At 46.3% G+C, this 13,149-nt stretch overlaps 1 protein-coding gene across 3 annotated transcripts in view; it reads right to left on the bottom strand.

Annotated features, from left to right (window-relative positions):
* ABAT (4-aminobutyrate aminotransferase) overlaps nt 1–13,149 on the bottom strand; it is a 585,676-nt gene that overhangs the window by 98,334 nt on the left and 474,193 nt on the right. For all 3 annotated transcript variants that reach the window (XM_073632986.1, XM_073632985.1, XM_073632987.1), the window contains exons 12-14: nt 10,502–10,639; nt 9,321–9,488; nt 8,380–8,526 (exon numbers count right to left, since the gene is read on the bottom strand). In XM_073632986.1, the coding sequence (XP_073489087.1) occupies nt 8,380–8,526; nt 9,321–9,488; nt 10,502–10,639 (453 nt within the window). The remainder of the gene's footprint in view (nt 1–8,379; nt 8,527–9,320; nt 9,489–10,501; nt 10,640–13,149) is intronic.

The raw sequence follows: 13,149 nt of genomic DNA on the forward strand, positions 1-13,149 counted from the left end.
CAGGAGTACCCGTCACCCCCATCAGGAGTACTTTAGGAGTACCTGTCACCCCCATCAGGAGTACCTGTCACCTCCATCAGGAGTACCAGAGTACCCAACATGAGTACCTGTCACCCCCATCAGGAGCACCTGTCAACCCCATCAGGAGCACCTGAGTACCTGTCACCCCCATCAGGAGTACCTGTCATCCCCATCAGGAGTACCTGTCACCCCCATCGGGAGTACCTGTCACCTCCATCAGGAGTACCTGAGTACCCGTCACCCCCCATCAGGAGTACCCGTCACAAGTACCTGTCACCTCCATCAGGAGTATCTGAGTACCAGTCACCCTCATCGGGAGTACCTGTCACCCCCATCAGGAGTACCTGAGTACCCATCACGAGTACCTGTCACCTCCACCAGGAGTATCTGAGTACCTGTCACCCCCATCAGGAGTACCTGTCAACCCCATCAGGAGTACCTGAGTACCTGTCACCCCCATCAGGAGTACCTGTCAACCCCATCAGGAGTACCTGAGTACCTGTCACCCCCATCAGGAGTACCCGAGTACCTGTCACCCCCATCAGGATTACCTGTCACCTCCATCAGGAGGACCTGAGTATCAGTCACCCCCATCGGGAGTACCTGTCACCTCCATCAGGAGTACCTGAGTACCCGTCACCCCCATCAGGAGTACCTGTCACCCCCATCAGGAGTACCTGTCATCTCCATCAGGAGCACCTGAGTACCCGTCACCCCCATCAGGAGTACCTGTCACCTCCATCAGGAGTACCTGAGTACCCGTCACCCCCATCCGGAGTACCCGTCACCCCCATCAGGAGTACCTGTCACCCCCATCAGGAGTACCTGTCACCCCAATCAGGAGTACCCGTCACCCCCATCAGGAGTACATCAGGAGTACCTGTCACCCCCATCAGGGAGTACCTGTCAACCCCATCAGGAGTACCTGAGTACCTGTCACCCCCATCAGGATTACCTGTCACCTCCATCAGGAGTACCTGAGTACCCGTCACCCCCATCAGGAGTACCTGTCACCTCCATCAGGAGTACCTGAGTACCCGTCACCCCCATCCGGAGTACCCGTCACCCCCATCAGGAGTACCTGTCACCCCCATCAGGAGTACCTGTCACCCCCATCAGGAGTACCCGTCACCCCCATCAGGAGTACCCGTCACCCCCATCAGGAGTACATCAGGAGTACCTGTCACCCCCATCAGGGAGTACCTGTCAACCCCATCAGGAGTACCTGAGTACCTGTCACCCCCATCAGGATTACCTGTCACCTCCATCAGGAGTACCTGAGTACCCGTCACCCCCATCAGGAGTACCTGTCACCCCCATCAGGAGTACCTGTCATCTCCATCAGGAGTACCTGAGTACCCGTCACCCCCATCAGGAGTACCTGTCACCTCCATCAGGAGTACCTGAGTACCCGTCACCCCCATCCGGAGTACCCGTCACCCCCATCAGGAGTACCTGTCACCCCCATCAGGAGTACCCGTCACCCCCATCAGGAGTACCCGTCACCCCCATCAGGAGTACCCGTCACCCCCATCAGGAGTACCTGTCACCCCCATCAGGGAGTACCTGTCAACCCCATCAGGAGTACCTGAGTACCTGTCACCCCCATCAGGAGTACCTGAGTACCTGTCATCCCCATCAGGATTACCTGTCACCTCCATCAGGAGGACCTGAGTACCAGTCAGCCCCATCGGGAGTACCTGTCACCTCCATCAGGAGTACCTGAGTACCCGTCACCCCCATCAGGAGTACCTGTCACCCCCATCAGGAGTACCTGAGTACCCGTCACCCCCATCAGGAGTACCTGTCACCCCCATCAGGAGTACCTGTCACCCCCATCAGGAGTACCTGAGTACCCATCACCCCCATCAGGAGTACCTGTCACCCCCATCAGGAGTACCTGTCACCATGTCAGAGTATCTGCCACTCCAACTGAGTACCTGTCCCGTGAGCCCAGCAGTGCCTGACATGCAGCCAATTTCTAGCTGACGTACAGCCCATTAGTCCTTGTCGTGCAGCCCTGTAATACAGCCACCATGTCCAGAAGATTATACACCCCAGAAGAGGCATACCAAATGCTAAGCCTGACCGATGAGAACAGCGGGGGCTCTCACCGCCCCAGTACAGTTACGATTCCAGTTACGATTCTGGTTCGCAATACGAGCCCCCCAAAGGCAGTATTTTTGAATCGGAGGAGGAAGTAGTGACGTCCTCCGCTTCTCGCCGCTGCTGCGGCAAGAAGACGGTCTGAACTCCAGGCAGCTACAGCAGCACCAGACACCCCAATTTCCAATCAGCAAATGCCAATGGCACTAGACCCCAGGAGGGGAGGCCCAGTACAAGCGCTGCTAGACCCCAGGAGGAGAGGCCTAGTACAAGTGCTGCTAGACCCCAGGAGGAAAGGCCCAGTAAAGTGCTGGAATTCCACGCCAAAGAAGTAGTGCCCAAACCCATCTTCTGGATGTCTTGGCCAACCCATTGTGGCTGCCTTCTAGCACAGGTTCAGCCACAATCCGCCCTTTCACAGCACAGCCAAGTGTGCAGGCCAACACCAAAGGTTTCTCTGAAATCGACTTTTTAATTTTTTTTTTCCCTGATGAATTACTTCAAAGCATCATGGACCAAACAAATCTTTTTGCCCGTCAATATATAGAGAACAACCCCAACTCATGCTATGCCCTCCCTTTTGAATGGAGACCCCTAACAGTGGAGGAGCTTAGAGTTTTTAGACCTTACGCTCAACATGGGGCTTACAAAAAAAATGAACTGCATGCATATTGGACTACCAACCCCATCTACCATATGCCAATTTTTTCAGCTGTGATCATGCGGTTCCTGCATTTCAGTAATAACTCACAGTCCCCCCCCCCCCCCCCCCGAAATCATCCAGACTTTGATAAATTGTAGAAAATCGCCCCCTAATTGATTTTTTTAGTAAGAGGTTTGCTGAACTTTACATCCCTGACCAGAACATCTCTGTGGACGAATCCCTGGTCCATTTCACAGGCCGGCTGGGAATCAAGCAGTATATCCCCAGTAAGGGGGTGAGGTACGGCTTGAAGCTCAACAAGCTCTGTTAAAGTTCCTCCAGATATGTGAATGCCTTTCGTGTGTATGAAGGCAAAGACTCCCAGCTCCAGCCCCCTGAGTGTCCAACTTACAAGGGAATAAGCGGGAAAACTGTATGGAAGTTGGCATTCCCACTCCTCAAAAGGGGTATCACATTTACATGGACAACTACTACACCAGTTTGCCCCTTTTTCGCCACCTATACCTGAAGAAAACTTGAATACTTGAATACAATAAGTTCATGGGGGGGGGGGGTGGATTTAGTGTTGAAAATATATTAACATTTTCATAGAAAACACAGTGAACAACATGAAAATCAAACAAACCATGGATGGTCATAGACAAACATGTGTAGCTAGTCAGCCCAATGGCTATCGCTCATAGCTTGACTCCTGTGATCTAGTAGGGTTGAGCTAGAGTGAAGGACCGTCTTCTGGTACAAGAAATGGTTCTGGCTAATAAGCCTTGGTGTTCATAGTATAGATTAATACTTGTAGGTTGTAGAGAGTAAAAGAGAAAAGACCAGATCGGAAAAAGGAGAGAAAGAGGGAAGGAAAAGGAAAAAGAGGAGGGGGAGGGATGAGTCGGGGAGGAACATGGAGAAGTAGAGAGAGAGGGGTGGAGGGAAAAGTCAAACAATAGCGGAAGAGCTGCTGGTGAGACATTTTCTAGGGGAAGTGTTAGATTAAAAGGTGGCGGATCAATGGCTTCATGGGTAGTGAGCCTCAGGGGTGAGGTTCTCATTAAGATGTTGTCAGCGGGCTCGATAGCATGTTCATTAGGGTGTCTGAGGTGGAGAAGCGGAGCCAGACAGACCACAACATTGTACACTTTTCATGTGTGTCATTATCAAGGGCCAACATCTCTTCCATTCTCATGGTATCATTCATGGTCTAAACCCACCATGATAAAGGAGGAGTGGTGGTTGTTTTGCAATATGATGGAATGAGCTGTCTCGTTGAGGACATAAAAAAAACGTAGTAGGCTTCGTTTTTGTGTTGTTATAGACCCGGGAAGTATAGAGAGGAGAGCAATCTTTGGGGAGGTCGGTAATGTTTCATCATAGATTTTATTGTAATACTCAAATACCTGAGTCCAGAAGGGGTGGATCCTCTCACAGTCCCACCAGACGTGTAGATAAGTCCAAGTAGAGGCGTCACAACGCCAGCAGGTGGCTGAAGAAGATGGAAACATTTTGTGCAAAGTGGCGGGGTCCCTGTACCATCTGGATAGGATCTTGTAATTCTTTTCAAAAGAATAGCATGATATCGTTGATTTATGTGTAAAGTGGAACGATGTCTGCCATTCCGGTCTGGAGATGTCCTCACCCAAGTTCGCAGACCACATCCTGGTGTAATGTGGCAGGTGGTCGTGTGTTAGAGCCTGTAATAGGCCATATAGGGATGAGAGAAGGTGTCTGGGCATTTCCGTGAGGGAACACAAGTCCTCAAAACCAGTTTGGGGGCGGTGTATTTGGGAGGAAGCGTGTAGGTGTTTAGTGAACGTTGACATGTGCAGGGTGGTGAGCCAGTCACAGGATCCTGCCGGCGTGACCAGTGTCCCCTGTAAATGATGTACAAAAGAATGCACTTGAGGCCAATCAGTACGTTTGAAAGATCCCATGGTCGTCGCTCCCACGCCCTGTGGGAACGTTGGGTTATCAAACAGAGGTGTCAGCAAAGGTGGGTCAGAAGATAAACTGGCGCTGAGACCTCTGCCATACCAAAGTTTAAGAGAGGCTAGCATTAGTGGTGAGAGAAAGGGCAAGTGGGCATAGTTGTGTCTATATCCCCATAGGAGGGCCCGAAGATTCCACGGGGGCCAAGTCTTGCTCTATTGAGACCGACACCTTCAGGAAGGGACGAGGGAACCATTCCAGGACGTGTGCCATATGGGTGGCTTTGCAATAGAGCTTAAAGTCAGGGAGACCAGCCCCACCCTGTAATTTGGAGAGAGTAATCAGTTTGTACTTAACTCTGGGGAGGCCACGGTTCCACATAAATCTAATAGCCAGGGATCCTAAGGAGGTGAAGAAAGATTTGGGAACTATAACAGGGATCATTTGAAAAAGGTATAAGAGTTTGGGCAGGGTGTCCATTTTAAGAGTGTTGATCAACCCGAACCACAGCAAGGGGGATCCACCCCATTCATGCAAGTCTTTCCGTATGCGGGAGAGTAGGGGGACATAGTTCAGTGGAAATAGGTTGGTTAGATTAGAGGGGATAATAACCCCTAGGTATGATATCCCTTTTGTTTGTCATTGAAAGGAGAAGTTTGATTTCAGTAGGGACAATGTAGAGGCAGGGAGGGATATATTGAGAGCCTCCGTTTTGGCTACATTAAGTTTAAAGTTGCTAAAGGAGCCGAAGGAAGAGAGATGGTAGTGAGATTTTGTATATACACGAAAAGGTAATCAGCATATAGGGATAGCTTGTGGTGGGAGGAAGGTGTTTGAATGCCATGAATAGAGGCATTCTTGCATATGGCACATGCTAAGTGTTCTATTATGATAACAAACAAAAGGGGGGGGAGGGGGCAGCCTTGCCGTGTACCGGGGGGGGGGGGTGGATTTAAATGATCACTGCCCTGATCTATCAGCCAGGATCCCCCCCTCAAAGCATTCGCTCCGATTGTATCAGCAGACTGCATGAGCACCATTTTCCTGACAATATTCCACCATCAGCAACCTGAAGAAGACGCCAAAAAAAGATGTTGGGTGTGCAGCAAAAGAGGAGTGAGAAAAGACATCAGTTTCCATTGTCCCCAATGTCCCTCCCAACCTGGCCTATGCATCAGAGAATGCTTCAGGCGCTAGCACACTCTCGTAAACTATTAGCCCAACTTTCTAATAGACTGCCATTTCCCCGGTTTCAATTTCTGTGTTGATTATTTCCCTGCTGCCTCAACAAACCAACCTAGTGACTCAACTCAACTGACCCTGGCCTGTTTATCGACTATGCCTCTGCCTGCCGTCTGCATTGTTTATCCGCCATGTTTCTGCCTTTCACTTGAACTGACCCTGGACTATCGACTATGTCTCTGCCTACCGTCTATTTCTGCCTTTTACCTGCACTGACCTCGGCCTGTTGACCATGTTTTTGTCTGCCCCTTGAACTGATCTTTCACCCTGCTACACAAGGGTCATATGTGAGGGGCTCCAGAATAGTGTTCTGAGTTGAGAAAAACAGTTTTTGGTTTTCTCTTTGTTTTGTAATTCCCAGAACAGGGTCTGGTTGTCTGGAGGCTTCAAAGCGATTTGGGTGGGAGAAGCCTCTACCCCTATCCCCATTTGTTCCTGACCAAGGCCCTAAACTTGATGGCCCTGTCTGCTGCCTGGATCAATACTTTGGCTGTGCTGACAATAACTCTACCTGCACTGACCCAGGACTTTTCGTGGACCATGTGCCTGTTGCCTGGACCAATACTTTGGCTGCACTAACCATATCTCTGCCTACTTCCTGTACTATGGAAAGTATTTCTGCCTGCTGCATGGACGATCCTTTCGCTGCTGCTGACCACATCCCTGCCTGCTATCTGGTCCAATGCTCTCCTCTGTGGACCACTGCACTAATAAAAACGCAGGTAATCTTTTGTTTACTCTTTACTCAGAAGAATGTATTTTGGTTTGTAATTGGTATGTACAGTACATGCTATGGGTTAGATATATGAAGGGCCTTCAACAATGTGATAGGTTGGCAGGAATTTGTGTGTGTAATTTATGCTCCTAGAACATCTGGAGGTGCTACTTGGATGTTGGACCTCTGTATGTGACCAGGCTATGTAAAAGTCTCACACATGTGGTATCACCATACTCAGGAGGAGTAGCAGAATGTATTTTGGGGTGTAATTTTTGCTATGTACATGCTATGTGTTAGAAATATCTTATAAATGGACAACTTTGTGTAAAAAAAAAATGTGTTTATTTTTTTTCCACATTTTCCAAAAACTTCTGTAAAAAAATTAACTGTTCAAGACTCATTATGCCTCATAGATTATACGTTGGGGTGTTAGCTTTCCAAAATGGGGTCATTTTGTGGGCCTTTCCATTGTCCAGGTGCTCCTGGGTCTTCAAAAGTGTAACAGGTGGTTGAGAAATGAGAAGTGTAATTTATGCTTGTAGAACACCTGAAGGTGCTACTTCACTGTTCGGCCTATGTAACTATGTAATTACACCACAAAATACATTCTGCTACTCCTCCAGAACATGGCGATACCACATGTGTGAGACTGTTACACAGTCTAGCCACATACAGGGCCCCAACATCAAAGTAGCTCCCTCCAGGTGTTCTAGGAGCATAAATTACACATAATTTCCTGACTACCTATAACATCAGTGAAGACCCTGGAGCACCAGGACAATGTAAAACGCCCACAAAATGACCCCAAGAGACAGGTACTCGGGGTACTCTGATGGGTCTGGAGACGGGTGCCCTGATGGGACTGGAGACGGGTGCCCTGATGGGACTGGAGACGGGTGCCCTGATGGGACTGGAGACGGGTGCCCTGATGGGACTAGAGACGGGTGCCCTGATGGGACTGGAGACGGGTGCCCTGATGGGACTGGAGACGGGTGCCCTGATGGGACTGGAGACGGGTGCCCTGATGGGTCTGGAGACGGGTACCCTGATGGGTCTGGAGACGGGTACCCTGATGGGTCTGGAGACGGGTACTCTGATGGGTCTGGAGAGGGGTACTCTGATGGCTCTGGAGACTGCTACTCTGATGGCTCTGGAGATTGGTACCCTGATGGGCCTGGAGACGAGTACTCGGGTATCCTGATGGGCTGTAGACAGGTACTCGGGTACCCTGCTGGGCTGCAGACAGGTACTCGTGTACCCTGCTGGGCTGCAGACAGGTACTTGGTACTCTGATGGGCTGCAGATAGGACACACCTCATCCTCTATTACCGCGCTGTGTGCCCGGGGGGTGGGTGCGCACGAGAGCAACGACAACACATGTTACCGGCTGTGATTTGACACAGCCGGTCACATGGTAAAGAGGCATTTTCATTGGCTCTTTACCCTGATCAGGGATGAGCTATGTCCTGATGGACAGGCCTCATTCCAGCGTGAACGGGCGGACGTCGTATGATGCCTGCCCGGAGGGAGGAGATGATCCTGCTAGCCTCATTTTCCTCTACGCTGGTAGGGTAGTGGTTAATAAGGTGCACCTTGCAAAAAAATTTTAGATTCTAAAAACAAATTGTTTAATTTACAAAAAACTTACATATGAGTATAGCTATAACAGAAAACTATAGACAGATGTAATGTAAAAAAAAATAAAGATTACCTGGATATCCAGAAGGCCATCTAAAAGAACTTTTCCAGCTTGGACAGCGTTGTTTAGGAGAGCCTCTCGCTTCATGACATTTAAAACTTCAGCCAACAGAAGTGTTTTGGAGGGGTCACCAAGCCAGGTGTTGAAAATTCGGTAAGGCTTATGAAGGAAAAGAGCAAGCACATTGTTACTGCAAGATATACTGAATATAGAAAGTAAAATCATGTTAGCAAAAGTGGAAAAATAAATCCAATTAGCAGTTATGTTGCACAATACTGACATTTTCAGTTTAAAAACCTCACTGTTCGCCAGGTAGTTATATATGTATTGTGCTGACTCTTGTAAATGTGAACAGTTTTAAGACTTGAGTCACATGAACTACCAGGAGTAAAATCAGTAAGGGAGTGGAAAGTATAATGTGTTTGCTGGAAGCAAGATGCAGGCCCAGAGGAGCCTAGAGGTCATTGAAGCCTATTTAGTACACAATTTTGATAAGAGCCCCACTGTTTTTATTATAATAGGCTGACAAGTGCACAAGAAAAATTATATATATTTCTGAATTTTTTAAATAATATTGTATCCCACAATAGCAATATTAAAACCAAGACACTGCCATCTATAGCTTACAGTGGCCTCTGCAAACTGAAATCATGTTTTCTAAATAAAGCATTCAGCTTGCATGTGATTACCATGTTATAGCTGCCCATGATTACAGGATGGGGAACTACTCTGACTGGTTCTTCAGCCTTAGTGGGGATCAAAGGATATTTATGTATGTGAAATAACTATTTTGAAGAAATGCGGTTAAAGTAACCCTAAAGTCATCTCAGTGAATTGACCTGAATGTTGAAAATGGGAGCTGCTAACACACAAGGATTATAGTTACGATAATACATTTTCGTATTGTATTAAATACATACATTGTATTAGGTAATAATAGTCTGAATACTTACTGCATCGGGACGAAGTTCCTCTTTATAGAAAAACCCTCCTGTTATCATTTTCTTACTGAAGGATACAACATCAGCTGGATCGTCCAAGCCCCAATGTTCATGGGCCCAAAATTTCCCAGTTGCTCCTCCTCCAGTTTGAACCTCATCCACTAAAAATGCACATCCATGCTGTAAAGATTTAAGATTAGGATGAATTAAAACACAAGTGATGCAAATTTACTATTACAGAAAACTGAAACAAATCTAATTCAAATTCATCAGGAATTTTAAAAAGGAATTCTGGTATGCAAATTTTCGTGGTGTGAATAAATTTGATTTCTTCAGTATCTAAAGGTTTCGAACGGACAAGGCATTATACCTATGGTTGGCTTGATTTTTCAATTTTTGACTGAACTGAAAGTAATAAATATTGTAATTATGCACGGCACACTTGCATACTTACTCGCCTGGTTGTTTGTCTTCCTCCAGCCCTGACAGATTATAGCTGTCCCTCGCCATCTTCTTCAAGGTATCAGTCACTCCTTTTAGGCCTTTGGGCAGCCACTGGACGTAAATGATACATACTCCCAGAAGCCATTTCCATTCTTAGAGATGTAGGGAATGGGTCGAGAGTGTACACTTCCCTGTACATGTGCCATATGCAGTGTACACTACAAAAAGTTTGCTAGGAGATAGGGGAAAGTGTTCTTTTATCACTTAGAGATGCCATAGTTTTTGGCTCAGTTCCTGTCTTGCCTACTTGGGGTGTATCATCTCCTCCAATTGCATTCTCCATAAATTAAAAGTCCAAGGGAAAGATTGGGACCCCTTCATAATGAAGTGGTAGGTGTGGCGACTAGGAGATGACTGGATTCATTTATGGGTATAGGAAGCAGTTTAACATTCTAGCACCCAATAAACACCAACATTTCTGAATTGAATGATTTTTTAGTTAATAAGAATTAAGGGGAAAAAAAAGACCAGTTTCAGTAGATTGGGTTTGATACTTTAGACATATTTGAAATGGCCCAGATTTTGATCTCTACAGACTGGTTACCTCAACCTCTATAATAAAACTGCAAAACCTTTACAATTTTATCCATGGATGGTAATTTAACTAAATAAATTTATGTTAATATTTAGATTATTAATAATAATAATAATAATATTAATAATAATAATAATGTTGTAAACTTTACAACCTTACGAGCAATATCTCTCAGTTTTCTAAAGAAGTCGTCGGATGCATGGTTGTCTCCTCCTTCCGATTGGATTGGCTCTACAACAATTCCAGCAACAGTTTTTTTCTTTTTCCTGTATTTTACAATCAAGTCTTCAACCTACATAAACACACAGAATGACAGATTTTTCTTTAGAAATTGTATGGGCCCATTGTGAATAAACCTAAATGATCTTGAATACATTTTTTTTTTAGCTGAATCAACTCACATTTTATTTTATATTTCCAGCAGTAGAAGGTGGTTAGGTTAAAGCTGGAGCTACATGGACAATTTTAGGTAGCTCGGTTGTGCTACCAAAATCACCAGAAAAGATATTCCAAGAGTAGCAATCCATTGTTGAATGTTTCCTTTTTTTTGTAAACTACACCAGAGGTGTTTAATTTCTTATTATGTAAATGTTTTGTAACATAGCTGGTAGACAAGTCTGAGGAGCAGGGATATTCCTGGTGGGTGTGATAATACTTATTTTTTTCAGAGAGAACTTAGGAGTAAGGGAAGGAGATTGATATATATATATATATATATATATATATATATATATATATACATATACATACACACACATACATACCCACCAGACACTTTATTAGGTACATCTGTTCAATTGCTTGCTAACACAAATTTCTTATCAGCCAATCACATGGCAGCAACTTAATGCATTTAGGCATCTAGACGTGGTGAAGATGAAGTTCAAAAGGAGCATCAGAATGGGGAAGAGAGGAGATTTAAGTGACTTTGAACATGGTATGGTTGTTGGTGCCAGACGGGCATGTCTGAGTATTTCAAACACTGCTGGTCTACTGGGATTTTTATGTACAACCATCTCTAGGGTTTACACTTTGAGCCCCTTAGTACCAATTGAGCATCGTTTAAACGCCACGGCCTACACGACTATTGTTGCTGACCATGTCCATCCCTTTATGACTACAGTGTACCCATCTTCCGATGGCTACTTCCAGCAGGATAATGCACCATGTCACAAAGCTCAAATAATCTCAAACTGGTTTCTTGAACATGACGACGAGTTCACTGTACTCCAATGGTCACCCTAGTCACCAGATCTCAATCCAATAGAGCATCTTTGGGATGTGGTGGAATGGGAGATTCGCATCATAGATGTGCAGCCAACAAATCTGCAGCAACTGTGTGATGCTATCGTGTCAATATTGACCAAAATCTCAGGAATTTTTCAAACACCTTGTTGAATCTATGTCACGATTAGGGATGAGCCGAACACCCCCCTGTTCGGTTCGCACCAGAACATGCGAACAGGAAAAAAATTCGTTCGAACACGCGAACGCCGTTAAAGTCTATGGGACACGAACATGAATAATCAAAAGTGCTAATTTTAAAGGCTAATATGCAAGTTATTGTCATAAAAAGTGTTTGGGGACCCGGGTCCTCCCCCAGGGGACATGAATCAATGCAAAAAAAAGTTTTAAAAACGGCCGTTTTTTCAGGAGCAGTGATTTTAATAATGCTTAAAGTCAAACAATAAAAGTGTAATATCCCTTTAAATTTCATACCTGGGGGGTGTCTATAGTATGCCTGTAAAGGGGCGCATGTTTCCTGTGTTTAGAACAGTCTGACAGCAAAATGACATTTGGAAGGAAAAAACTCATTTAAAACTACCGCGGCTATTGCATTGCCGACAATACACATAGAAGTTCATTGATAAAAACGGCATGGGAATTCCCCACAGGGCAACCCCGAACCAAAATTAAAAAAAAAAAATGATGTGGGAGTCCCCCTAAATTCCATACAAGGCCCTTCAGGTCTGGTATGGATATTAAGGGGAACCCCAGCCAAAATTTAAAAAAAAAATTGACGTGGGGTTCCCCCTAAATTCCATACCAGACCCTTCAGGTCTGGTATGGATTTTAAGGGGAACCCCGCGCCAAAAAAAAAAAAAAAAAAAACGGCATGGGGTCCCCCTAAAAATCCATACCAGACCCTTATCCGAGCACGCAACCTGGCAGGCCGCAGGAAAAGAGGGGGGGACGAGAGTGCGGCCCCCCCCCCCTCCTGAACCGTACCAGGCCACATGCCCTCAACATTGGGAGGGTGCTTTGGGGTAGCCCCCCAAAACACCTTGTCCCCATGTTGATGAAGACAAGGGCCTCATCCCCACAACCCTGGCCGGTGGTTGTGGGGGTCTGCGGGCGGGGGGCTTATCGGAATCTGGAAGCCCCCTTTAACAAGGGGACCCCCAGATCCCGGCCCCCCCCCTGTGTGAAATGGTAAAGGGGTACAAAAGTACCCCTACCATTTCACTAAAAAACTGTCAAAAATGTTAAAAATGACAAGAGACAGTTTTTGACAATTCCTTTATTTAAATGCTTCTTCTTTCTTCTTTCTTCCTTCATCTTCTTCTTCTTCTGGTTCTTCTGGCTCTTCTGGTTCTTCCTCCGGCGTTCTCGTCCAGCATCTTCTCCGCGGCGTCTTCTATCTTCTTCTCCTCGGGCCGCTCCGCACCCATGGCATGAGGGGGGAGGCTCCCGCTCTTCTCTTCATCTTCTTCTCATCTTCTTCTCTTCTTCATCTTCTTCTTCATCTTCTTCTTCCTTCTTCTCTTCTTCCTGTCTTCTCCGGGCCGCTCCGCAGCCATG

Source organism: Aquarana catesbeiana, linkage group LG06 (assembly GCF_042186555.1).
Source record: "Aquarana catesbeiana isolate 2022-GZ linkage group LG06, ASM4218655v1, whole genome shotgun sequence".
Lineage (NCBI taxonomy): Eukaryota > Metazoa > Chordata > Amphibia > Anura > Ranidae > Aquarana > Aquarana catesbeiana.